This window comes from Pantherophis guttatus, chromosome 18, assembly GCF_059756535.1.
Source record: "Pantherophis guttatus breed Tessera chromosome 18, ASM5975653v1, whole genome shotgun sequence".
In the NCBI taxonomy this organism is placed as follows: Eukaryota; Metazoa; Chordata; class Lepidosauria; order Squamata; family Colubridae; genus Pantherophis; species Pantherophis guttatus.
The window spans coordinates 11,384,223-11,407,811 of NC_142080.1; the positions used below are offsets into that span (position 1 = coordinate 11,384,223).

General features: G+C 47.3%; 1 protein-coding gene across 2 annotated transcripts; it reads right to left on the reverse strand.

Moving 5' to 3' along the window:
• Positions 1–191: 191 nt before the first annotated feature.
• LOC148111564 (maestro heat-like repeat family member 5) lies at positions 192–23,383 on the reverse strand. Of its 2 annotated transcripts, none has more exons than XM_087880736.1 (24): positions 23,196–23,383; positions 22,294–22,714; positions 21,439–21,575; positions 19,886–19,981; positions 18,726–18,842; positions 17,771–17,893; positions 17,089–17,238; positions 16,382–16,501; positions 15,742–15,821; positions 15,114–15,249; positions 14,660–14,755; positions 13,078–13,182; positions 12,388–12,523; positions 9,015–9,133; positions 8,530–8,679; positions 8,176–8,330; positions 6,424–6,571; positions 4,885–5,036; positions 4,387–4,524; positions 3,839–3,953; positions 2,801–2,944; positions 1,881–2,057; positions 1,195–1,344; positions 192–945 (listed from the first exon to the last, which is right to left on the reverse strand). In XM_087880736.1, the coding sequence occupies exons 2-24, from the start codon at positions 22,673–22,675 to the stop codon at positions 775–777; spliced, it is 3,297 nt and encodes a 1,098-aa protein (XP_087736862.1). In that variant the 5' UTR covers positions 22,676–22,714; positions 23,196–23,383; the 3' UTR covers positions 192–774. The 2 variants fall into 2 exon arrangements, with proteins under 2 accessions (XP_087736862.1, XP_087736863.1); XM_087880737.1 differs by having other exon boundaries at positions 22,436–22,714; positions 23,196–23,382.
• Positions 23,384–23,589: the final 206 nt, after the last annotated feature.

A 23,589-nucleotide genomic window follows, 5' to 3' on the forward strand; every position in this document is an offset into this window, starting at 1 on the left:
TACTATACTAATTGATATTTATGTTATTAGAGACAGTTTTATCCAAATTAAAAGCAAAAAGGAAAATAAAGAAAAATAGCAGATAGTGAAAAAAGAAAATAGAAAAAAAAAGGGAAAGAAAAATGATAAGGAAATGGCTTCTAAACTTATAAATGCATTTATATTTTGCCCCCCTCTATGTCCTAATTTCCTTTTCCCACAAACTGCCATTTCCAATCCTCAAACCCACAAACCAGCAAGGTTTCTAGTCCTCATGGTTGCATGGAACCTCTGCTGTACCCGAGAGAGCAAAAACCCAAGAAGAATCCCTCTAGTCAGTTGAGTCTGGTGCTTAACGCCTCAGGCAAGAAACCAGGAACCGGTGAGTTCTAGTCCCGCCTTCATCATGATAGTGAGCTGGGTGACTTTGAGAGTTCTAGTCCCGCCTTTGGCATGAAAGCTGGATGGGTGATTTTGGCTAATTACCAGGAGACGGTGAGTTCTAGTCCCCCCTTGGGCAAGCAAGCGGACTGGGTGACTTTGGGCCAATGAGCAGGGAATGGTGAGTTTTGGTCCTGCCTTAGGCATGAAAGCCAGCTGGGTGACTTTGGGAGTTCTAGTCCCTCCTTAGTCACGATGGCCAGCTGGGTGACTTTGGTGCAGTCCCTCTCTCTCAGGGCAACCCACCTCACAGGGTTGTTGTGAAGAAAAGAAGAAGTATTAGGGATGCCCACCGTCTTGAACTATTTATCAAAATAAGAAAGGCAGGACAAAATAAAGAAATAAACGGTTAGTTTACTCTAATCTGGAAGAAAACAGGCCAGCTTGGCTCCTACTTACAACCACGTAGCAGATGTTGGAGTACATGCTATGAAGACTGGTGTACATTTCATAGTCAAACAAGTTGCTGGGAAAGCCCCCCCAGTTCATAAAGGACACGCAGGAGTCGAGGGTCTTCCTGGAGACCTGGCCGAGGGAGGAAAGAGGGAGATCCTGTCACCTAGTTGGGTCATGAAAGGTCTTCAAGGAAACAACCAAGTTCAGGGAGCACCAAGGACCCCACAACTTCAGGATTGTCTACAATGTCTTTGCATTCTCCAGAGTGTCCACGTGGTACAACCACGTTGCTCTGAGTGAAGATGGGGGTACAGAGTGGTCTCTGTGAAGGTAGCATGATCAGAGCAGGAGCTCAGCTTAGCCAGCCCTTCAACTCACCTCTTTTGTCCGATCATTTGACAGTTGTATGAGGAGGGGAATAAGGCTGTTCAGGATGTTTTCGGCCATATTACTGTTCCGTAACTCCTTCAGTCCTTTCAGGAGCATGCCAAAAATGGTGATGGAGGTATTCCTCAGTTCGATGTCGTCCTACGAAGGAAGAGAGACAGGTTAGTCCCTCCAATAGCAGAATAGCCATGCAGAAGTTTCTTGAAGTTTGCAGGAGAACACACAAGTTCAGAGCACACCTATTCCCAGTTCAATGTCCATGGAGATGGTCAATCATCCAGGTCATGGTTGCCCCAAAGATGGGGACCCCAACTCCAGTATGCTGCCTGGAGAGTTCTGGGAGTTGAAGTCCTCACCTCTTAAAGTTGCCAAGGTTGAGAAATCCTGATCTAGACCACAGTTGTTCAATCTTAGCAGCTCCTTCTGGACTTTCTCCCATCTTTATGGGAGAAAGAGAGAGATAGAGGGAGAGGAAGAATGAAAGGGAGTGCAGAAGGGAGGGAGGGAGGGAAGGAGGGTGGGAGGAGGGAGAGAGAGAGAGTGAAAGAGAGAGGGAGGAAGGGAATGAGGAGGGGGAGAAAGAGAGGGAGAGAGTGAGTGAGGGAAGAGGGGGAGAGAGGGAGGGAGGGAGGGAGAGAGAGGTGGAAAACCAGTTTGTTATGATTTGGTTGACTTACATCATGAAAATGTTTCAGAAGGAGCGGAATGAGGTTGACTGCCTTCACCGCATGGGTTTTGATATCGAGGTTCCTGAGGAGGAAATGCAGGGTCCTTATAGCTTCTTTTGCCAAGGTCTTCTCTTCGTGACAAGCGCAGTTTAGCACTGGCATCAAGAGGGGTTCCAAGATGTTCTTCTGGAGGAAGCAGGGAAAGAAACGAGCAATTAAACGGTCACTGGAGTTCTCTGAGTCTCACAGCGATCATGACAAACGCAAGAGAAGGCCACAGAGCATAGAAGAAGAGGGTTGAAAAGGAACTTGGAGGTCTTCCAGTCCAACCCCCTGCTCAAGCAGGAGACCCTAGACTCTGCTGGACAAATGGTTATCTAAACTCTTCTTGAAAAGCTCCAGTGATGGAGCACCCATAACTTCTGGAGGGAAGTCGTTCCAAGGATGAATTGTTCTCGGTGTCAGGAAATTTCTCCTTAGTTCCAGGTTGTTTCTCTCCTTCATTAGTTCCCGTCCGCTGCTTCTCGTTCTGCTTTCAGGGGCTTTGGAGAATGGGTTGACCCCCTCTTCTTTGGGGCAGCCCTTCAAATACTGGAAGACTGCTCTCAGGTCTCCCCTGGTCCTTAACAGGATACCAGAGATGGAAGGGACCTTGGAGGTCTTCGAGTCCAACCCCTGCTCAAGCCAGAACCCCTATACCATTTCAGACAAATGTCCTCCAAGAGGATCTGGCCTCTACTTGCACCTTCAGATCTTCCAGGGTTGCAGCCATCTTTGTAGAAGAGACACCACTCTAGCTGTCCTCTTTCTGCTGGTTGCCTTCTTCTTCTCCTTCTTCTCTCCTTCCCAGCCTTGTAGACTTCCCAGAGAGCGAGGTCACACCTGCTACTACCTTGGAAGCCACTCCCTTCCTGCCCCCCATCTCTTACCTCAAACGGGTGTTGGATGAGGTTCCCCAGTCCTCTAACGCTGAAAGTCTGTATCAGCGGATATGGCTGGGTCATCCATTCCTTCAGCACCTGGAGGATGTCTTGGATGACAAAGAATTGGCAAATTTCCGGGTGAAACAGCAGCTGAAGAAGAAGAGTGGAGATATGGAGCGTTAGCCAAGCCAAGGAAGAGAACTTCCCTGAGAGCCTCGACTAAAGATGCCACTTTCAGCCATTACGGGGAGAGAAAAAGAAAATAAACACAGTCCTCGGTTAGTGACCGCTGAAAGTCACAACGGCATTGACAAAAGAGATACGTCCATTTTTCAGAATTATGACCATGGTAGCATCCTCATGGTCATGTGATCAAAATTTGGGTACTTGCCGGTCCATATTTGAGTTGAAGATGTGGCCCTTTCGTCAACTTAACTGATCCGTTATGGGTGTACATTGTTATAATTTTAAATTGTTTTAATTGGGTTGTTGATTTTAATTTATTGTGATTTGTATTGGATATTGTTTTTGTAAGCCGCCCTCAGTCCCTCGGGAGAATGGCGGCATATAAATATATATATATATGACGGTCGCAGTGTTTCGAGCTTACGTCATCCCTTTTGTGACTGTCTGATAGGTAGTGTAAATGATAGTTGCAAGAATACAAAAAATAATGCAAAAAGTAAAAGGAATTTGGGGTCATTGAGTCTTCCTTCCTCCCTTCCTCCCATCCTCCCTCCCTCAATCTCCTTCCTTCCTTCCTTCCTTCCTTCCTCCCTCCCTCCCTCCCTCCCACAACTTCTGGAGGCAAGCCATTCCACTGATTAACAGAATACCAGGAGACCTTGGAGGTCTTCTAGCCCAACCCCCTGGTGAAGGAGGAGACCTCTACCATGTCAGACAAATGGCTGTCTAGTTTCTTCTTCAAGACCTCCAGTGATGGAGAACCCACAACTTCTAGTTTCTAACCATAAAGTTCTGTTGAACCCTGGGCAACTTTCCTTGAGCTCCAGAAGGTTGGGGTGCATCTCAAGGTCTCCTCACCTCCGAAAAGAAAACCATCCCAATGGTTTTGTGTCTTAAATCGGGGTGGCGCACGTAGGTCTCAGCCTGTCGGAGCATGACCTTCAGCTCATGTTTCGAATAGTTGAACAAGATCCTAAGAGAATAAATATGGGGAGATCAGACAAGATCTGCTGGTTAGGGAGAAGAAAATCACCAAGCTAGAGAAATCATGAGCTGAATGATCGATAAATGAATTACTCAATGAATTACTCCATTTAGAGAATTTCTCACCCTCCCTCTCTCTCTCACCCTCCCTCTCTCTCTCTCACCCTCCCTCTCTCTTTCTCCCTCTCCCTCTCCCCTCCCTCTCCTCCCCTCTAATCTTTCCTCTCTCTCACTTTTGCCTTCAGTGTGTCTCTCTCCCTCTTTCTCTCCCTCTCCCCTCTCCCCTCTCCCTCTCCCCTTCCCTCTCTCTCCCCTTCCCCCTATCTCTCTGCCTCCTCTTCTTCCTCCTCTCCCTCTGCCTCCCCTCCCTCTCTCACCCACTGCCCCTCGTAGCCAAGCTCTTTTGACTTTTAATTTCTTACCGGACCAGGTGGAAAATGCCTTCAAACACACTTTCAGGACTCATCAGCATCGCCCAACATTGAACCATATCTAAGTCCTTGAACTCCTCCTGATAGCCGGTGCGCAAGATGAGGTGTTTGACGGCTTTGACTGCGTTGCTAAATGAAACAAAGGCAGAAGAGTTGGTGCCAATCATTCAGCTGATCCCCCTGCACTTCCGACCGTTACAGTATCCCTATGGTCATGTGGTCAGAATTCAGACTCTCGGCAACTGACCCATATTTATGACGGTCGCAGTGTCTCAGAGTCACGCGATCCCCTTTTGGGACCTTCTGACAAGCAAAGTCAACGGGGAAGCCAGATTCACTTAACGACCATGGGACTTAACCAGTGCAATGATTCACTTAACCACTCTGGCAAGAAAGGTTGCAAAATGGGACAAAGTTCACTTAACGACTGTTTCCTGAGCTTTGCAGAAATGGAGAAAGGATCCAGATTGGGCCCAGGAGATTCCTTACCCCAGATGGTAGGTCTGTTCTGACCCGCTCTTGCCTGCTCCCAGCAGAAAATAGATGTGCGTCACGAGCGCCAGGAGCAGGCTGGAGAACTTATGCTGGACAATGGTTGCTGCCTCAGGAAGCGAGAGGAGGAAGGAGAGCGCATTGGTGGCCTAGAAACAGGAGGAGAGGAGAGTCAGCTCGGGCTCATCAGGTTACTTAGATTCCTCATCATCATCTATTTCTTCTTTTAACGACCCCCTAATCCCTTGCGGGGTGGAGTCTGGGCAACTGAATGGAGCTGAGGCTTTCCTGGCTGGATGCCCTTCTTGTCGCCAATGCAGAGTTTTGTTCGGCAGATACATTCTCATTGTGCCCAGAGAAAGAAAAAAATCCTCATGTCCATGAAACCTGAGCCAGGAAAGTCCATGTCTGAGACACGGAGCAAAAGGTTGCTAGAAGTGGGACTTCTGAAACTCCCATTCTACACCCCCTCCAGACTTTGAGAGGCCAGTGGGGTGTAGATACAGGACAAAAGGGAGACAACGAGTAGCACAAGTGAGACAGAACTGGGGACAAAGAGATCGGTAACCTCACGTTTCTCTGTTTGTCTTCATTCCTAAGTGGGCTCTTGACTCTCCACCTCTTAGGGGTCCTTGGAGGGGCCCTGGGTGCTGTCTGAGCATGTGTTTTTTGGTGGCAGATGTCTCATGACCCAGCTAGGTAACATCCTCAGTGCTGGAAGAGTTAGGCTTAGAGGTAGGGTTAGACTGGTTGGGTCGGGAAACATCTGCAAGAAAACCACCAAGCTCAGTAAGCACCAAGGACCCCACAGTTCAAACCTGGACTACAAATCTATTGGTCTTAATTAATTAAATTTCTCCACCGGCCATCTGAGCAATCTGACACTGGGAAGTTTACAACAACGTAATAAAACAATATAACACATAATAAAAATACAGATTAAGAATATTTAAAATAAGATATGACACAAAGTACTCCGTTGGGTGTTTGCCTTTGTTGGTTCCTATCATGTATTTTCTTAAATCGAACTCTTTTTTAGTTATTTCTGTAAGAAATAACGTAAGAAATGAATAAAGGAATCAATTGAATTATGAATGATTGGATGAGTAAAGGAATGAATAAATGAAGGATTGTATGAATAAACGAATAAATCAATGAACGGATACATGAATGAATGGATTAATGAATAGATGAACCGATGGATGGATGGGTGGATAGATGATAGAGCTGGCTGGCTGGCTGGATGAATGGGTGGATGAATGGATGGATGGATGAATATCAAAGCTGTTCTGGTGAGGAAGCCCACAGATGCCTCTACTTTCAATGGGGCATTTTGGGGGGAAGGGGGGCTTACGTCAAATTTTGCTCCGATTTCAGCCCCCACCAGCTTGCCCTCTGCCTCCCTCCAGCCAGGGCGTGCCTGCTCCTGATGAGGAGACCCCCGAGGGTGACTCTTCTGCTCAGCCCCTTCCCCTTTCCTCAGGCCTGGCCCACCTGCAGATCTCAGGAAAGGAGAGCCACCGGTTGAGGGCTTACCGCAATGGGCATGATGGATTTGCTTGTTCCCCTCCCAATAGCTTCGGTGCTGGGATCGTGGTCATCAAGCCTTTTGAGGAGGGGCTTCATGATCTTCAGGTTAGCATAGGGGTCTGCAGCCAGCGCCCTCCACAGTTCCCTGGCACTTCTGTGCAGGTGGAAAAATGGATTGGGGAAAAAAATCAGATTCTTTCCCCATTTTCAAAGAGACGGCCATTCCAGATAGATTAACCCCCCCAACGGAAGAAAGGGTTAGAGAACCGATGGCCAAATGAACTGCTTTAAGGCATGGAAAAAGATATAGCTACAGGTAGTTCTCGACTTGCAACCGTTTGTCTAGTAGCCATTCAAAGGAGGGCCTCTGCGCCACCGGAAGTGCCAGAGAACCCAGAACTGGTCAAGGGGGGGGAGGTTTCTAGGAGCAGTGTGTCTACAGAATTAACCCAAAGGTGCTTTTCACAGAAGGACCGAGTTGGAAGGGACCTTGGAGCAGTGGTGAAATTCAAAAATGTTCCCAACCGGTTCTGTGGGCGTTGGTTGGTGGGCATGTGACCGGGTGGCCGTTTCTTGGTGGTCATATGACCAGGCGGCCGTGGCTTGGTGGTTATGTGTCCGGGTGGGCGTGGCTGCACAACTGATTCACACACAATGCAGAACCTCACTGAATCACAGAGAGCTCAAAAGCAAACGATCACACTTTACACAAAAGTAACACAAAAGCTACACAACTGACTCACATACAATGCAGAGGCAGCTGGACTTTACACAAAATGGCCCCTGCAACAAACAGGAACCTCACAGACAATCAGGCACAGCTGATTTTCTCACAGCTGACTGGTAGTAAAAAAATGCTGAAATTAGAAATTACAAAAAGGTTCCGACATTGCCCGGCACAGCTGATTGTCGTACGTTTTAAAGCGTTTTTTCTTACTACCGGTTCGGGCAAACAGTAGCAATTATTACTATCGGTTCGGGCGAACCAGACCAAACCAGAGGATTTCACCCCTGCCTTGGAGGTCTTGTACTCCAAACCGCTTCTCAGGCAGGAAATCTTATCCCATTTCAGACAAATGGCTGTCCAATCTCTTCTTGAAAACCTCCAGTGATGGTGCACCCACAACTTCTGGAGGCAAGTTGTTCCACTGGTTAATTGTTTGCACTGCTAGGAAAGTTCTGCACATTGTAGGTTGCTTCTCTCTTTGATTCGTCTCCATCCTTTGCTTCTTGTCCTGCCCTCAGGTGGTTTGGAAAATAGGTTGACCCCCTCCTCTTTGTGGCAGCCCCTCAGATATCAGAACACTGCTATCCTGTCCCCCCTCAATCCTTCCTTTCATCGAACTAGAGAGACCCAATTCCTGCAACTCTTCTTCATATGTTTTAGGCTCCGGTTCACTAATCATCTTCGTTGCTCTTCTCTGCACTCTTTCAGAGTCTCTGCATTGTTTCTACAGTGTGGCGACCAAGAAAGTTAAAAAACCAAGGAGGTCCAGCTGCCTTTTGGAAAAGCACCTTTGGGACAATCATGACCTGGATGGTGGAGACAACCAGCCTAGGAAGCTCTCAGAATTCAGATCGACTGCACAGCCAACCAGCGACTGCACTGGCCCTCAACCAACCCAATGCAACCTCCCCCCCAATCAGCACATGACCTGCCCACCCCAAGCTACAGATATTCACCCCTATCGCAAATGGTTGAGAATCTCTGTAGAGTACAAGAAAACAGGAGGCACATCTCCTTGAGGTTCTTCTTACCCATCGCACGCCACCGAGCACTCGAGGAGAATATCCACGACTTTGTTCACCCGTTTGGACGCCAGGTGACACACTGCCTTTAGCGTTTGTTGTTTGGTGGCAGGGTCCAAGATCTTCGGGAGACGTCGGTAGATCTCCTTGAGGATCATGGGCAGCTATGGCAAAAGAGAAATCCAAGGGATGACCAACTTTCTCAACAGCCCTAAGATTACCTGGTGGTCTCCATCCAACCCTAGCCTTCTTAAATCCAGCCGAAGTGTTGTCACCAAGTCAACAAGGTCTCACCCATTCTCATCTTTCTTTTCTACAAAATCTCCTCTATCCCTTTTGCTCCAAACCCTGCCATTTTCTTACCTCCTCCATGTCCATCCCACATTCTTCCAAGAACGAATTGAGCAGGAGTCCCGCAGTGTGTGAAATGTTTTTGTCCAGGTGTGTCAGAGCTGCCAGGGCTTTTAAGATCAGGTCGTTTATTTGAGACGGGCTCAGATGCTCGCCAAAGGCCTATCGGAAAGAAGAAAAGGAGACCATGAAGAGATGCATCAGGGTTTTGACAAGCCAGAGACTTTGACCCGTATCTGGGGACAGCACCCCATGTAGAGAGGCAGGCCGTATTCCATGACATCCACCACGTGATATTAGGATGTGGGTGAAAGAAGCCAACATGGCAGCCGAGATCGCCTGCTCCTAGACATTGTGGGGGATGGATATCCACCCTCCGGCCTTTGGAGCCTGCCGTCCCCACTGTGATATTGACTTTTTTGAGTATCTCCAGGTCAAGAGGAGGAGAAAAAGGAAGGTCAATAAGAAGCCAGGCAAAATGCTGAACGAAAACGTACCGTAGCCATTTTGGAGATGTTATTATAAAATATTGTTGGGCCCGAAAAGGAGAAGTCTTCCCTCAGCCAAGTGACGACCTTCCCCTTCTTGTTTCTAGGTTTCTCATCCATTTCTTTGGCTTTGGAGGGAGGAAAACAAGAGACGGTCAGATTTTGGCATTCGGAACTTCTGAACATCCTTCGTCTGACGGCCGGTTTAGTCGTTCCAACAGAAGAGAAGATCTGTAGCTCAGGGCTGACCTGAGGGGTCCCTGGTGCTCTCTGGGCTCGGTGGTTTTCTCGTTACCTAGTTGGGTCATGAAACCTTCACAAGAAAACAACAAAGCTCAGAGACACCAGTCCTCCTCCTCCCCCCTCGCTCCCTCTTTCTCTGCCCCCCTCCTTTCTCTTATCTCACTGATCAGGAACGAAACAGGTACAATGACCTCTTTAGTGGTCCAATTACAGGCAGTCCTCGACTTACGGCCACAACTGAGTCCTAAGCAAGACAGTTATGAAGCGAGTTTTGCCTCAGGTTGCGATTTTTTTTCTTGCCAACGTGGTTAAGTGAATTGCCGCAGCAGTTAAGTTAGCAACCCGGTTGTTAAGTGAATCCGTCTTCCCCATTGACTTTGTTTGGCAGAAGGTCACAAAAGGGATCACATGACCCTGGGACACTGCGACCGTCATAAATCGGAGTCAGTGGCCAAGTGTCCAGATTTTGATCCCGTGAGCATGGGGATGCTGCAACGGTCGTAAGTGTGAAAGACAATCACAAGTCACTTTTTTTCAGTGCCGGTTAAACTTTGAATGGTCACTAAATGAATTGTTGTAAGTCAAGGACTACCTGTAACCCCTTTTCTAGGTTAACACAATAGATGGGACTGTAAATGGAGGGGAAATATAGGGCTACATAAGAGACAAATTACATAAATGAAGGAATGAAGGAATGAACCAACAAACGAATGAACAAACGAATGAATGAATCTAACCGGTTTTAACCCAGACTACCTTGGTCTGATGTGCAAATGAAGCATTAGGTTGTGAATTGATTGTGTGCTGCCTGGGGAATTCTGGGCATTGAAATCCACATGGCTTAAAGTTGCCACTGGGTTAAGCTTTTAACTAGCCAAATTTAACCGATCCTTTTCTTTAGGTAAACCATTGATATAAGTGCCTGTCTTTCAACCGATTGTGGACGGCTCCCAATTAAAAATTAGAAGACACGTAAAATGGGGTTGAAACTATAAAATTAACAAATAATGTATTGCAATTATAAACCCTCTTTAGCTCTTTCCTTAACAATGCCCACTCAACCCGTAACTTGGTTAACCCGTTTTCTGGCTCCCTGCAATACATGCAGCCATCCAATGACTAAAAGGTGGCTTTGCAAAACACGCTAAGACCCAATCCATGTGCCAAAACTCACAAGCCCAGGCTGGCTGGTGGCAGATGCCTAGCCTAACTCTGTGGTCGGCAAACTGCAGCTCGCGAGCCACATGCGGCTCTTTGGCCCCTTGAGTGTGGCTCTTCCACAAAATACCACCTGCGGGCGCGCACGCACACTGTGATTGAAACTTCGTGGCCCATGCGCAGAAGTCGGTTTTCGGCCTGGGCGAGTCTATTCTGAAGAAGTGGCATTAGAAGAAGTGGGGGTGTCTTGCAGGCGAGAGACGGGAGACGGGAGACGCGGCGCAGGTGGGCCATGGGATACGCAGCGTGGGAGAGGCGCACGCGATTCATGCATGAGTTGAGTCAGCCAGTCAGTCAGCAATCTCCTTGTGCAGTGGTTAGTGCTAGTCGCATCCGCCAATCACGCGCGGGTGACAAAAGTAACTACTCGGAGCATAAAGTTACCTGTATTTTTCCAACCAGCTGCAAATCCTACAGGTATTTTTGTCATCAATTTAAGAATTGTAATTATTTTGTGTTGGTGGCTTTATTATTATAAAATGAAACATTTTTTTAGGTGCCCTGTTTGACATGGCTACAAAGAAGAAGCAAAGAAAAACGGAAGACGAAAACCATGAATTTAAAGTTGAATGGACCGAGACTTTCGCGTTTGTTCAAAACTTAAATGGCCTTCCGACCTGTCTTATTTGTCAGGAAAAATTGGTGCATAACAAGAAATCAAATTTGGAGAGACACTTTAAAACTAAACACGTGCCATTCAGTAGTAAATATCCTGTCGGTGATGCAAGGAAGAAAGCAGTTGAGGAACTTCAGAAGAGTCAAGAAAAATCAAGTTCTGTATTTAATTACTGGATTCAATCTTCCAACAATGTTAATATTGCAAGTTTTGTGGTTAGTCAAAAGATTGCTAAGAGAGGAAAACCATATACAGACGGCGAATACATAAAAAGTTGTTTTATAAATGCATCCGAAGAGCTATTTCGGGATTTTAAGAACAAAGCCGATATTCTAAAAAAAATTAAAGAGTTACCATTGTCTGCTAAAACAGTGAAAGACAGAACAGTCAAAATGTCTTCTTTTTTTTTTCCTTTTTTTTTTCCTTATTCGGGTCTACATAGTTATGCGAACAATCATTTTCAAGCATGAACCTTATCAAGAGTAAATTGAGAAGTTGTCTTATTGATGAGAACCTGGAATCGTGCCTAAAATTAAAAACAACATACAAACCTGACTTACTCAAACTTTCCAAGGAGATGCAAGGCCATTGTTCACATTAGTGTTTGTCAGTCATTGTCATGATTTAATTTTATGGATATTGTAAGGTCAATTGTAAGAAATTTAATTTTATCAATAAATAATATCGTTATTAAGTATGAGATCAAGTTTTATTCAACGTACCTATAGTTTAACTAAGACTTAAAACTTTAAGTAAAGTTTATTAAGTTAATTTTAGGGAACGTTGTGGAGTGAAAGAAGATGTAGTGTCGAGGAGATGGTTTGGACATATAAAGAGGATGAACAAAAGGAGATAGACGAAAGAAGTATACAGGACGAGTGTGGATGGGAGAGATGGAAGGGGTCGACCTCAGCGAACGTACCTCCATCAGATTGAGGACGTTCTTAGCAAAGGCCAGTTTAGGAGTACCCTAATTAAGTTAATAACAATGTACCTACCTATCTAGTTTAAGTTCAACCGATTTGGCTCTCCAAAGAAATTTCAATCGTTGTACTGTTGATATTTGGCTCTGTTGACTAATGAGTTTGCCGACCACTGGCCTAACGGATCCACTTAACGTGAGAAACTCAGTCTTCAAATGACCCCTGGCCCTGAGAGGTGCCAATACCAACGGCCAATTCCAGGCATCTCTGCCCAGGCAAACGACCGGGGTCTTGGTCACGCCACAAGCTGTGCCACCCAGTGCTCTCCTGGGCAGTGCGCATCCCTGGGCTCCTGGCAGCCCTTGGAGTCCAACTTTCTCACCCATTTTGCTCATGATGAGGTGGTGGAGGTGGTAGGCGGCCTCTGCGGACGTCTGGCCAACTTCTTTGCTGGTGTCGCCAACGTGCAGGCCCAGCAAAGCCACCAGCTGTCCCAGCAAAGAAAAGTCACCTGTGGGCTAATGAAAGGAAGCAAAAAGGAGGGGAAAGATGAGAAGGGGGGCTCATGAAGGTTTCAGCCAACTGAAATCAGAGCATAGGAACCATAGCACCACAGAATCCTAGAATCCTACCTTTTAGAATTCTAGAATCACAGAATCTTAGAAACATAAAATCTTAGAATTTTAGAATTATCCAATATTTGAATCTTAGTAGACTAGAATCATAGTCATAGATTCATAAAAGCAGTGAATCCTAGAATCTTTGAATAATAGAATCTTAGAATCATAGAATCCTAGAATCTTTGAATTTCTAAATCATACAATCTTTGAATCTCTGAATCTCTGAATCTCAGAATCTCTGAATCCCAGAATCATAGAACCTTAGAATCCCAGAACCTCAATTGCTGGAAGGGACTGTGGAGGTTTTCTCCTCCAACCCCTTCATCAAGCGGGACTCCTTATATCCTCCTGGTCACATCCCAAAGATGCTTTTTCCAAAAGGCAGCAGGACTTTCTTCTTTTTCTTCCTTTCTTTGAAAACATCTCACTGCGCATCCCAAACGGTGACTTACGTCGAAATTGACGTTTTCAGAAACGAACTTCAGGAGGTGTCTGATGCTCTTGATGGCCCTCTCTCTCTCGTGTCTCTTGGGAGATTCAATCCAGGGATTAATGTGCTGCCAGGAAAAACAAAGGAGGAGGAGGAAAGGAAGAATTTGTGATTCACAGTTGGAAGAGCCACAGAAGTTGCCAGGACTGGGGAGAAAATCTAAGGAGCTCAACAAATTTGAGACATTGGTCAATTGAGGTCTATTTTAGACTGAAAACTAGAGTAGCAACTGAAGATTTCTGGAATACAACTAGTCTTACAACAGTTCATTTAGAGCCGTGGTGGCACAGTGGTTAGAACGCAGTATTGCAGGCTAATTCTGCCAACTGCCAGAAGTTCAGCAGTTCCATCCTGATCGGCTCCAGGTTGACTCAGCTTTCCGTTCTTACCAGGTCGGTCAAATGAGGACCCAGATAGGAGAAGAACCTGGGTCCTCATTTAGAGAGGGCTGTAAACCACGGTGAAGCGGTATGTAAGTCTAAGTGCTATTAGTATTTAGTCACTGTTCAAAGTTACAATGGCACTGAAAAAGGGACTTACGACCATTCTTCACACTTATGACCATTGCAGCATCCCTATGGTCACGTGATCAAAATTTGAACACTTGGCCAATGACTCATCTTTATGACGGTTGCAGCATCCCAGCTCGGTCCCTAAATGAATGGCTGTATGTCGAGGACTTCCTGTATAAGTAGTCCTTGACTTACGACCAGAATTTGGGGTGCTTACCAAGGTGGATGTTAGGCGACTTGTGACTGGCTTTATGACCTTTTTTTGCCAGGGTTGAACGAATCCCTGTGGTCCTTAAGTGAATAATGCAGTCATTAGCCGAATCTCGCTTTCCCCGTAGACTTTGGCTTGTCGGAAGCCAGTTGGGCAGTTCGCCAATGGTGTTCAGGTGACACCCCCCCCAGGATGCTGCAACCATCACAAATACAGGTAGTCCTTGACTTATGACCACAATGAGTCCAAAATTTCTGTTGCTAAAATGAATCCCATCGGCATCGACATAATCTGCATCGGTCAATTGCAGAAGGCAGCTTTACTCGGAACAGCTGCGAGGCTCTATGACAGGGGTGTCAAACTCGATTTCATGGAGGGCCGAATCAAGGTTGTGTTTGACCTCGAGGGGGGCGTGGCCGAGGTGGGAGTGGCCAGCTCAACGTCTCTCGTGTCAGGGGCACCTGTGGACTTCCCTGAGACCCTCCCTCACTCTTATTATCATCTCCTCCCTCCCTCCCTCCCTTCCTCCTTGCCGTGGGACAAGAGAGACACGAATATCGGAGAAATAGTGGAATAGAATCATTAGTGAAAAGATGCCAGAGGAGGGACAAAACAAATGTAAATGACAAAAATGAACATCATTTTTTAACTATTGAAATGAGTTAAATTGAATGGTTGAATTGTCCCATGGGACGAGTTGTCCACCCAACAGCCACATTTGCCTATCCCGGGTCCTTGGGAGGGGCTCGACAGCTGGACAGAATCGCCAAATCCAGCCTAAACATCTGGCTGACCAACCCCGAGAAAGAATCACTCTTTACCGTCAAGACATCCTGCAGGGAATCCAAATTGGGAGCCTCGGACAGCAAGGCGGTGAGCATGGTGTTGCAGGTGGTCACCATCTGGTCATAAAAATCCTAGAAGGAGAAAAAGAATATCTAAAGGAAGAAGTGGTGTAAAGGAAGAAAGAGGAAGAAATCCAGGGCTGGGGAACTTATGGCCCTTTTAGGACGACTGGTGGACTGCAACGCCCAACAATCCTGAGCCAGCCACGGACTTCTGGGAGTTGAAGTCCACCCTTCTGCAATCAACGGAGTGGCCCGTCTTGCAGGGCTGGTTTTTCTTCCAGAGTTGGAGGAAATGCTTTCTCGGCTGAACACGAGGAACAAAAGGACATTGGGCTCGATGGATGGATCCAGAGTTTTGGAGGAGATTTTGAATCATGCTTATTTCCAGGTGGATCTCAGATGGCTTGGCTCCATCTGGACTGCTCACCTGAGTTTGAGCTGGTTGTCCTGGGCCGTTCACGTTCAGTTTTGTCACCAGGTAAGCCGGCAAGGAAAACACCTTCTGGATGCTTTTTCTCACCACTTTAGACCTCATCTCGGAGTTCAAGGGGGGCTTCATACGGCTGATGAAAGACGAGAAAAGAGGAGGAGGGTGAGAAGATCATAGACTCATTAGGCTAAAAGGGACCTCGGAGGTCTTCTACTCCAACCCTTGCTTGATGGTCCTTAAACCATCCCAGTCATATGGTTGTCCACTCTTTTCTTGAAAACCTCGAGGGATGGAGCACCCCCAACTTCTGGAGGCAAACTGTTCCACTGATGGATTGTTCTCGGTGTCAGGAAATTTCTCCTGGATCTCTCTTTGATAAGCTTCCCTACATCGCTTCTCATCATGCTCTCAGCTACTTTGGGGGGGAAGTTGACCCCCTCCTCTCTCTGAGAGCCCCTCAAATATCAGAACTCCCCTCATCATCCTGGTTGCTCTTCCCTGCACTCTTTCTAGAGTCTCAACATCTTTTTTATATTGTGGTGACCAAAACAGGATGCAGGATTTCTCTCTCTCTCCCTCCCTCCTTCCTCTCTCTCTCTCTCTCTCTCTCTCGGCAGGTACATACCTCATGCAGGTGATGGTGATGATCGCTTGATGGAGATTTTCGATGGACAAGGGTCTCGCGGGCTCATCTTCAATGACTTCCTGAAAAGAGAAGGAAACCCATCTAAGAAAGAACCTGAGATATGGCCACCCTCCAGCTGGCCCTCTTCCCAGCCCTACGCTTTTTCTGGTTGACACAGGAAGTCCCCAGCTTACAACTGGTCACTTAGCCACCATTTAAAGTTTTGAGGGATCTCTTCAGGACTACTTATGACCCAGATGCCAAGTTCCGAGAGGCGCCCCTTCCTCAGCGATCCTGTGACCCCATTTCGGTCACTTGGCCACCAGCTTGCATTGATGGCAGTTTGCAGTGTCCCGTGACCATGATTTAAGTCAGGGGTGGGTAACTGTGGCCTCTTGATGACCTATATAAAATTGGGAAGCCAGATTCCCTTAACAGCCGTGCGATTAACTGAACGAAAATGATTCGGCTAACAACGGTGGCAAGACAGGTCGTACAATGGGCAGAATTCCCTTAACAAATGTCCCACTTAGCAACAAAACCTTTCAGGCTCCATTGATTGGCATTCAATTCGGTTCAAATTCACTTCCAAAAAGAAAGACGCCCAGGAGCACCTGCCTCCCCCCCTCTCCCCACTTACAACGATGTTTGTGACCAGTTCCTGTTTCTGGGGCAAATCGAGGTCTTGCCTCCTGCTGTTGGCAACAGCTTTGGTGATCATGATGATGGACCTCATGAAGGCTTTCTTCAGCCCTTCGTCCTGGAAAACCCCAGTGGGAATGAAAAGAAACCAGAAGGAAGAGGATGTATTTATTTACTGAAACCTTTACGTAGCCGATTGTCTTTGGTTGAACTCTGGGGGCCCCCAATCAAAACATCACTGGACACTCTGGGTTCTAGTCCCACTTTAGGATGAAAGGCAGCTGAGAGACTTTGCGCCCATCACCAGGAGATGGTGAGTTCTAGTTCCTCCTTAGGGAAAAGGGCCAACTGTCTTTGGGCCAATCACCAGGAGACTGTGAGTTCAAGTCCCGCCCTAGGCACGAGAGCCAGCTAGGTGAGTTGGGGCCAGTCTCAATCCAAAACACGTCACAGAGTTGTTGTGTGGAAAGGAAGAAAGAGTGTAATGCAGGAGCGCTGCCTTGAGGATAATAAATGCAACAAGACCATAGATTCTCCTCCTCCTCCTCCTCCTCCTCCTCCTCCTCCTCCTCCTCCTCTCCCACAACATGCTAGTTGGGTCATGAAATGTCTTTAAGAAATCAAACAAGCTAAGGACTCCGGATTATAATTGTTCTCGTGATTAAACTCAGCATTAAGAGAAGTAGAGGGTGGAAACCTGCCTACCTTTTTCATGCTGGAATACTGATAGAGTATTTCTGAGACAATGTTGTCCAGGAAAGGCATCATGTCCTCTACTTGCGCTCCCAGGACTGCCTGGCCATAGCAGAGTATTAATGTGGTCCGAATCCATCTCTCGGAGAGAGTCTGTGAGTCCTGTCAGTCCAAAGACGAGGGGGTCAAACTCTTTCCCAAAGCACCAGAAGACAAGACAAGAAGCAATGGATGGAAACTGATGGAGCTTCTTAGTCATCCAGGTCACGGTTGCCCCAAAGGGGCTTTTTCAAAGGCAACTGGACTTTGTTTTTCCTTGAAGAGGTTTCGCTTCTCATCCCAGAAGCTTCTTCAGGTCTGACTTGGGTCAAAAGAGAAGAAGCTTTTTGGATGAGAAGCGAAATGTCTTCAGGAAAAAACCAAGCCCAAGCCTTTGGAAAAAGCACCTTTGGGTCTACTCGAGGTGTTTGTTGGGGCAGCTCCTAATCTTCTCTAGCCTTATAAAATAGTTCTCCAGGAGATGGAGATGGAGAATTTCAGCACCACCTACATCTACGAGATCTATGACCAATCTGAGGAGACCTGACAGCCTGGAGCCTAAGTCCTTCTAAGCACATTGGACTCTCCTTCCCAGAATCCCCCAGCCTCCTTCTGCACTGAGTTTCAGACCTTGCAACCCCATCCCTGGTCTTACCTCAATGGGGGCTTCTACTGCAAACGGTCCTTTTGTCTGCCTGAACTGGCCAGCCTCCTCCAGGGCCACCAGAATCTCAGGCAGGTGGCAAAAGGATGCCATTCGAATGGATTCCGAGATTCCCTAGGCAAAGCGATGTTTGTGAATTAGGACATTTATTGATTTATAGGTTCGATTTATATGCCGCCCTTCTCCGGAGACTCAGGGCGGCTTACAATGCGTTAAGCAATAGCCTTCATACTTTTGTATAGACCTGCTTAGTAGGTCTTTCCCCCCCCCCAAAGCGGTGTTTTTTTTAATACAAAGTCAGCTTATTGCCCCCACAATCAGGGTCCTCATTTTACCTACCTCGGAAGGATGGAAGGTTGAGTCAACCTTGAGCCTGGTGAGATTTGAACTCACAGTAATTGCCGGCAGCTGGCAGCTAAGTGCTACTTAACAGCATTTTAGTCCGCTGCACCACCAAGGCTCTTATTTGCACCTAACCCTTTGTCTTTACCTTCCGCTTTCTCCTCCCCTTCTCCACCTCCTGCTCCTCCTCCTCTCTGCAAACCCCAGGCCCTTCTAGCACTGATGAAATTACCTAGCTGGGTAATGAAATGTCTGCAACAAAACAACCAAGCACAGAGAGCACCAAGGACCCCACAGTCCTCCTCCTCCTCCTCCTCTCTGTAACCCCCATTCTCTTCTAGCACTGATGATGTTACCTAGCTGGGTCATGAAACATCTACAGGAAAACAACCAAGTTAAGAGAGCACCAAGGACCCCACAATTCTCCTCCTCCTCCTCCTCCTCCCTTCACCTCTATTCTGCAAAACCTGTTCTCTTCTGGCACTGATGAGGTGACCTAGTTGGGTCACTAAACGTCTGCAAGAAAACATCCAAGCTCAGAGAGCCCCAAGGACCCCACAAAGATGGAGGTCTCAGCCCCCGCAGGCATCCCACTGCCACTCACCTCTCGGTCTGTTTCTTCCTGGAGTGAAAAACTTAGAAGGCTTTGGAGCTGTTCCGTCACCAGGTCCTTCTGTGTTGAGTTTCGCAGTTTAACGCCATAATATTTGTAGAGGCTAATCTGAAGGTGGGAAAAAGAGTCCGTGAGTCCTAGGGAGCTCCACCAAACGGCCAGGAAAAGGAAATATAGGAGAAATTAGGATCAGAAAAGGACTCCGTGTGGTCAAGCACACGGAAACTGGTCCTGGGTGACCTGATCGGGGAGATGGGCAGCATACGAATCTAATAAGTCAATAATTGCCATTTTGACTTTCTTCTTCTTCTTGAAAAGCTACTTTAACCCCCCTCCCCCATCCCCATAGGTGCCCTTTGCTGATTCTCTGTTTGGCCGTCCTGAGATCCTTTATGGTTTCTGTGGAGATCTGGCAGCTTCATCTTTTTACATGCATTAGCTCTCCGTGGTGGATTGGGACAACTTGCCATGGCCCTCTTGGCTTGGCCAACTAACCATGGCCAACTAGCCATGGCCTACTTGCCGTGGCCAACTCACCAGGGAACAAGAGTTACACTAATAGCAGGGTTCCAATACCTCAAGGGTTGCCAAAAAGAGGAGGGGGTCAGCCTATTCTCCAAAGCACCCGAAGGCAAGACAAGAAACAATGGATGGAAACTTATCAAGGAGAGAACCAATCTAGAACCAAGGAGAAACTTCCAAACAGTGAGAACAATTAACCAGTGGAACAGTTTGCCTCCAGAAGTTGTGGGTGTTGCATCACTGGAAGCTTTTAAGAAGAGATTGGACAACCGTTTGCCTGAAATGGGAAAGGGTTTCCTCCTTCAGTAGGGGGTTGGACTAGAAGACCTCCAAGGCCCCCTTCCAAGTCTGTAGTTCTATTATTCATTGTCTGTCTAATATCGAGGAAATGGTGGAACAGAAGCGTCAAAGAAAGGAGGCCTCAAAGGAGGGACAAATGAAACATAAACGACAAATGTTAAAATGATTTTTAACATTATTGGAGAGAACGGAATGGTTGAATTAACCCGCGGTGAGTCTGCTGTGGCTCGTGGGCAGCCACGGTGAGTTGGCCATGGCAAGCTGTCCTCTTCTGATGTTGCATCTAAGATAACTGCGGCCCTAAAAGTGTAAAACCTCCGCATATTTACCTTGTCTTTAGACAAGACCTGGGACGTGCTTTGCTTCTGGTCGATGGGCGGCAATGCGCTTGTTTTCCTCCTGGGCAGTTTGTGGTCTGAAGGAATCTGCTTTGCCAACAACAACAAGAACAACAAAAAAGAAGTTGTGAGAAAGTGAAGGAGCAGAGGAAGGAACAGCTTTCTGTGTGTTTCCAAGGGGAGGATTGGTTTCCCTTCTGCGTCCGGATGCATATTATAAGTAATTTGACTTTTCTAGCTGGGACAGACACGAAGCACGTAACAAGGACCATCCGGATTGTATCAGCTGGAGCTGAGGCAGCTTTTGAGATGAACGGTTGGAAAATCTCTGCCACAAATTGTGAGAACTTGATTTATCACCATTTATTGTTGTGGCCCTCCAGCAGCCGAATCAGAGGAGGAGGAGGAGGAGGAGGAGGAGGAGGAGGAGGAGGAGGAGGAGGAGGAGGAGGAGGAGGAGGAGGAGGCGTGGGAGTCAGGGCCAGCATCAAGGCAACCTGAGAGCTCCGAGGGGGAAGAGGGAATGGGGCTGGCAGAGAGAGAGACAGAGGAGGAGCCTGGGCCATCCGTCAGCCCTCAGATGGTGAGTCAACAGACCGCAGGTCTGGAGGTGGATGAGGAAGAGGAGGAACATCTGGGTCCAGTGCCTGACGCGCGGATACACAGAAGGCAGAGGAGAGGAGAGCAGTGGAAATCTATGGGCCGGTCCTTGGGACAGACGAGCCACCACTGCTAGCGAAGCCCCTCCCTAGCTCTGGGGATAAAAGGCAGGGGGCGGAGATGAATAGATGTGGCAGACAACGATTCTTCTCCCTGCCGGATGGACTTGTTAGCCTGTGGTGGGAGAGAAACTTTTTGTCGGGGCTGCTGGCTCTCCTCATAAAGGAATCTTTGAGTTCACTTCAGAGGGTTTGTCGTGTTTGGGTCAGAACATTTATTTACTGACTGTTCGAAGTTATAAAGGATAGTTTACAACTGAAAAAAATGGACTGTTTCTCACACTCAGGACCATTTCGCATTTCCGTGGCATGCAGAGAGCTTCCGGTCCCTGTTGCTGCTGCCCAGCATTCAGTGCCAGACAGTGCAACAGGGCGGATGGTTGTCTTGTAGGTCTTAGATTTAAGATGGGTGGCCATTCGTCTGTCCAGTAACACACTGGTGAGTTCTCGCCAACGTATCCAGGCTGCATTCTCCTTTGCTCTCACCTCGCCATTGATGTCACCATTGACATTGGAGGTGGGATCCCAGATACCAAAAAATGTCCACCTTCTTTAGGTTTTCTCCATTGATTTGAAGCATTCCAGGGGTGGTGACAGTCCCTAAGTATCCTGTCTTGATGTTGAGGTGGAGTCCAAAATGGTTGAGGCAATCATTCCATGGTCGTTCCATGATCCTTCCAGCAAGGACCCCCTAGTTCAGCAAATTCTCCATAACTACATTTGTCTACTTTTGGGATAAATGATCTCCACCGAGGCAGCCCTGACTTCTGGACCCTCTCCACGATGGACCTCAGGGCCCACCGCGACACAAACCCAGCTGCTTACCTGGAAAGGACGAAGATGGTCCAAGATGGTCTCTAATATTTCTCTCTCGTCCATGAGATCCAAGATTTCTTTGACGGGTCTGCCTTTTAATGGCTTCCTGCTCTCCCATAAATTTTTGAAAGACTCGTCAGAGAGTTCTGAGAAGAAGAGACAGACAGAGATTGATGGGCAATTCGACAGGACAAGCCTTCTCAAAGCAGAGAGAGACAAGGAGTGCGTAGTGGATCACCAGGCTGAGCCTGAGGGAGGGGTCAAACGTGTCATAAGTCTCGAGGCCCTGATCTTCCTGTCCTTAGACAACCATCTTATATATGGAATTGGAATTTTTTATTGCTTTGAAATTTCATGATGTTGTAATCTTATAATTTAGATCTAGCCTTTGAAAAAGGCTAAGAGGGAGGGGTCTTTCCTCACCTCTGAGGGTAAGATGTTCCCTAATACAGTGGCAGCAGTAGAGAAGACCCTCTTCCTAGGCCCCACAGTCGAAACTCTTTGACTGATGGAGTCTGCACCATAACGTCCCTACCTGATGAAGGACGATTGCAGGATTTGGATTTGGGTAGTTAGGAAAAGGAAGGAAGGGTGTACTAGTGACATGAGAGCAGTCTTCCAGTATTTGAGGGGCTGGCACACAGAGGAGGGGGCCAACTTATTTTCCAAAGCACTAGAAGGTAGGAAGAGAAACTTATTGCTTAATGCAATTGGTCTCTGGAGAAGGAAGACCTCTAAGGTCCCTTCTGGCTCTGTCCTGATGGATTGATTGATGGAGGGATGGATGGATTGATTGTGTGGGGTGGGCTGATGTGATAGGACAAGGCTGGTTCCATAGGTAGCCCAGCCCTGTAGCATCTATACCTGGATATGAGGGAAGGATGGTGTCTTGAGAGCTTTTTCTCCCCGGAGCCCTTTCCCTCTCGGGCCTCCTTGGCAAGGAAGGGGGCTCTTTGAGGCCAGGCTTCATTTCCCCCTGAGAAGCCCTCAGAGGGGTCCTGCGCACCAATTCTGGCAGCACCAGTGCTGGAGGCTGCACCTTCTTGCTCATGTCCACTGGAGCTGGGGAACCCTTTACAAGAAGGGGCAAGACCTGCGTGGTTCTTTGAGTGGCCGAAGAAGTGGACGGGTGGGAGCCAGAGAAGTGACTGTTCCACTGCCATGGGTCATTATTCGTAATTTGTGGATGGGACTCCTTGCTGTCCTCCTTCTTCAAGAAGGGCAACTTTTTTAGCATGTGGTCCATCCTCTCGTGAAGAGGGAGTTCTTGAACTGGATGGAGATCCTGTCAATAAAGGAGAAGTTTTGTAACTCCAGGTTGAAAGGAGGGGTCCTTGGTGCTCCTATCTATCTATCTATCTATCTATCTATCTATCTATCTATCTATCATCTATCTATCTATCTATCTATCTATCTATCATCTATCATCTATCATCTATCATCTATCATCTATCATCTATCATCTATCTATCTATCTATCTATGTATCTATCTATCTATCTATCTATCTAGTTGTCTATCTATCTATCTCTATTTATCACATGTTCTTCCTGGGTCAAGAAGCTCAGACTGCCCAAGGAGCTGCTGATCTACAGAGGAATTTGGGAGTCTCTCCTTTGTACCTCTACAACTGTCTGGTTTGGCACAGCAACCAAACTAAAAGTCCCCTAAAGAGAGAAGACGGCAAGGAAATTACAGGCAGCAGAGAGAAAGCAGAGTTGCTTAACTCGTTCTTTGCATGCAAAAAGAAACTATAGCCCAACCTACCAACAACGTAACTGTGAAAGACAGACTAGAAATAAAAGTTGAAAGGCTTCAGCGAGGTATTTGACAAAGTAGAACACTCCCCTCCGCTCTGCTCTGCTCTACTCTGCTCAACACAACTCAACTGAACTCAACTATCCTCTACTCTCCTCAACTCTCCACAGCTCCCCTCTCATCCCTTCTGCCTTTATATCTCTGCCCCAGGGGCTGTGACATCACCGCATTATGTTCTCATGGGGGACAGCTGGTGTCATGACCCAAGGGGCCTCTTACTCCCCAAGATAATAGGGATGGGATATGGAGGGTCCCCTGGATAACCCCCTTGATAACATTAGCGACATTATGGGGAGCAAAGCTAGGGGTCACTATGGAATGACCCACTGTGATGGTGTCCCTC

Excerpts from the sequence above, each read along its gene's own strand:
- LOC148111564 (XM_087880736.1), bottom strand. The coding sequence starts at position 22,675 with ATGGACCACATGCTAAAAAAGTTGCCCTTCTTGAAGAAGGAGGACAGC. Across the intron at positions 4,525-4,884 it reads GAACAGACCTACCATCTGGG|CAACGCAGTCAAAGCCGTCA; the intron begins GTAAGGAATCTC and ends TGTTTCATTTAG. Across the intron at positions 946-1,194 it reads CAAATGATCGGACAAAAGAG|GTCTCCAGGAAGACCCTCGA; the intron begins GTGAGTTGAAGG and ends TCCCTCGGCCAG.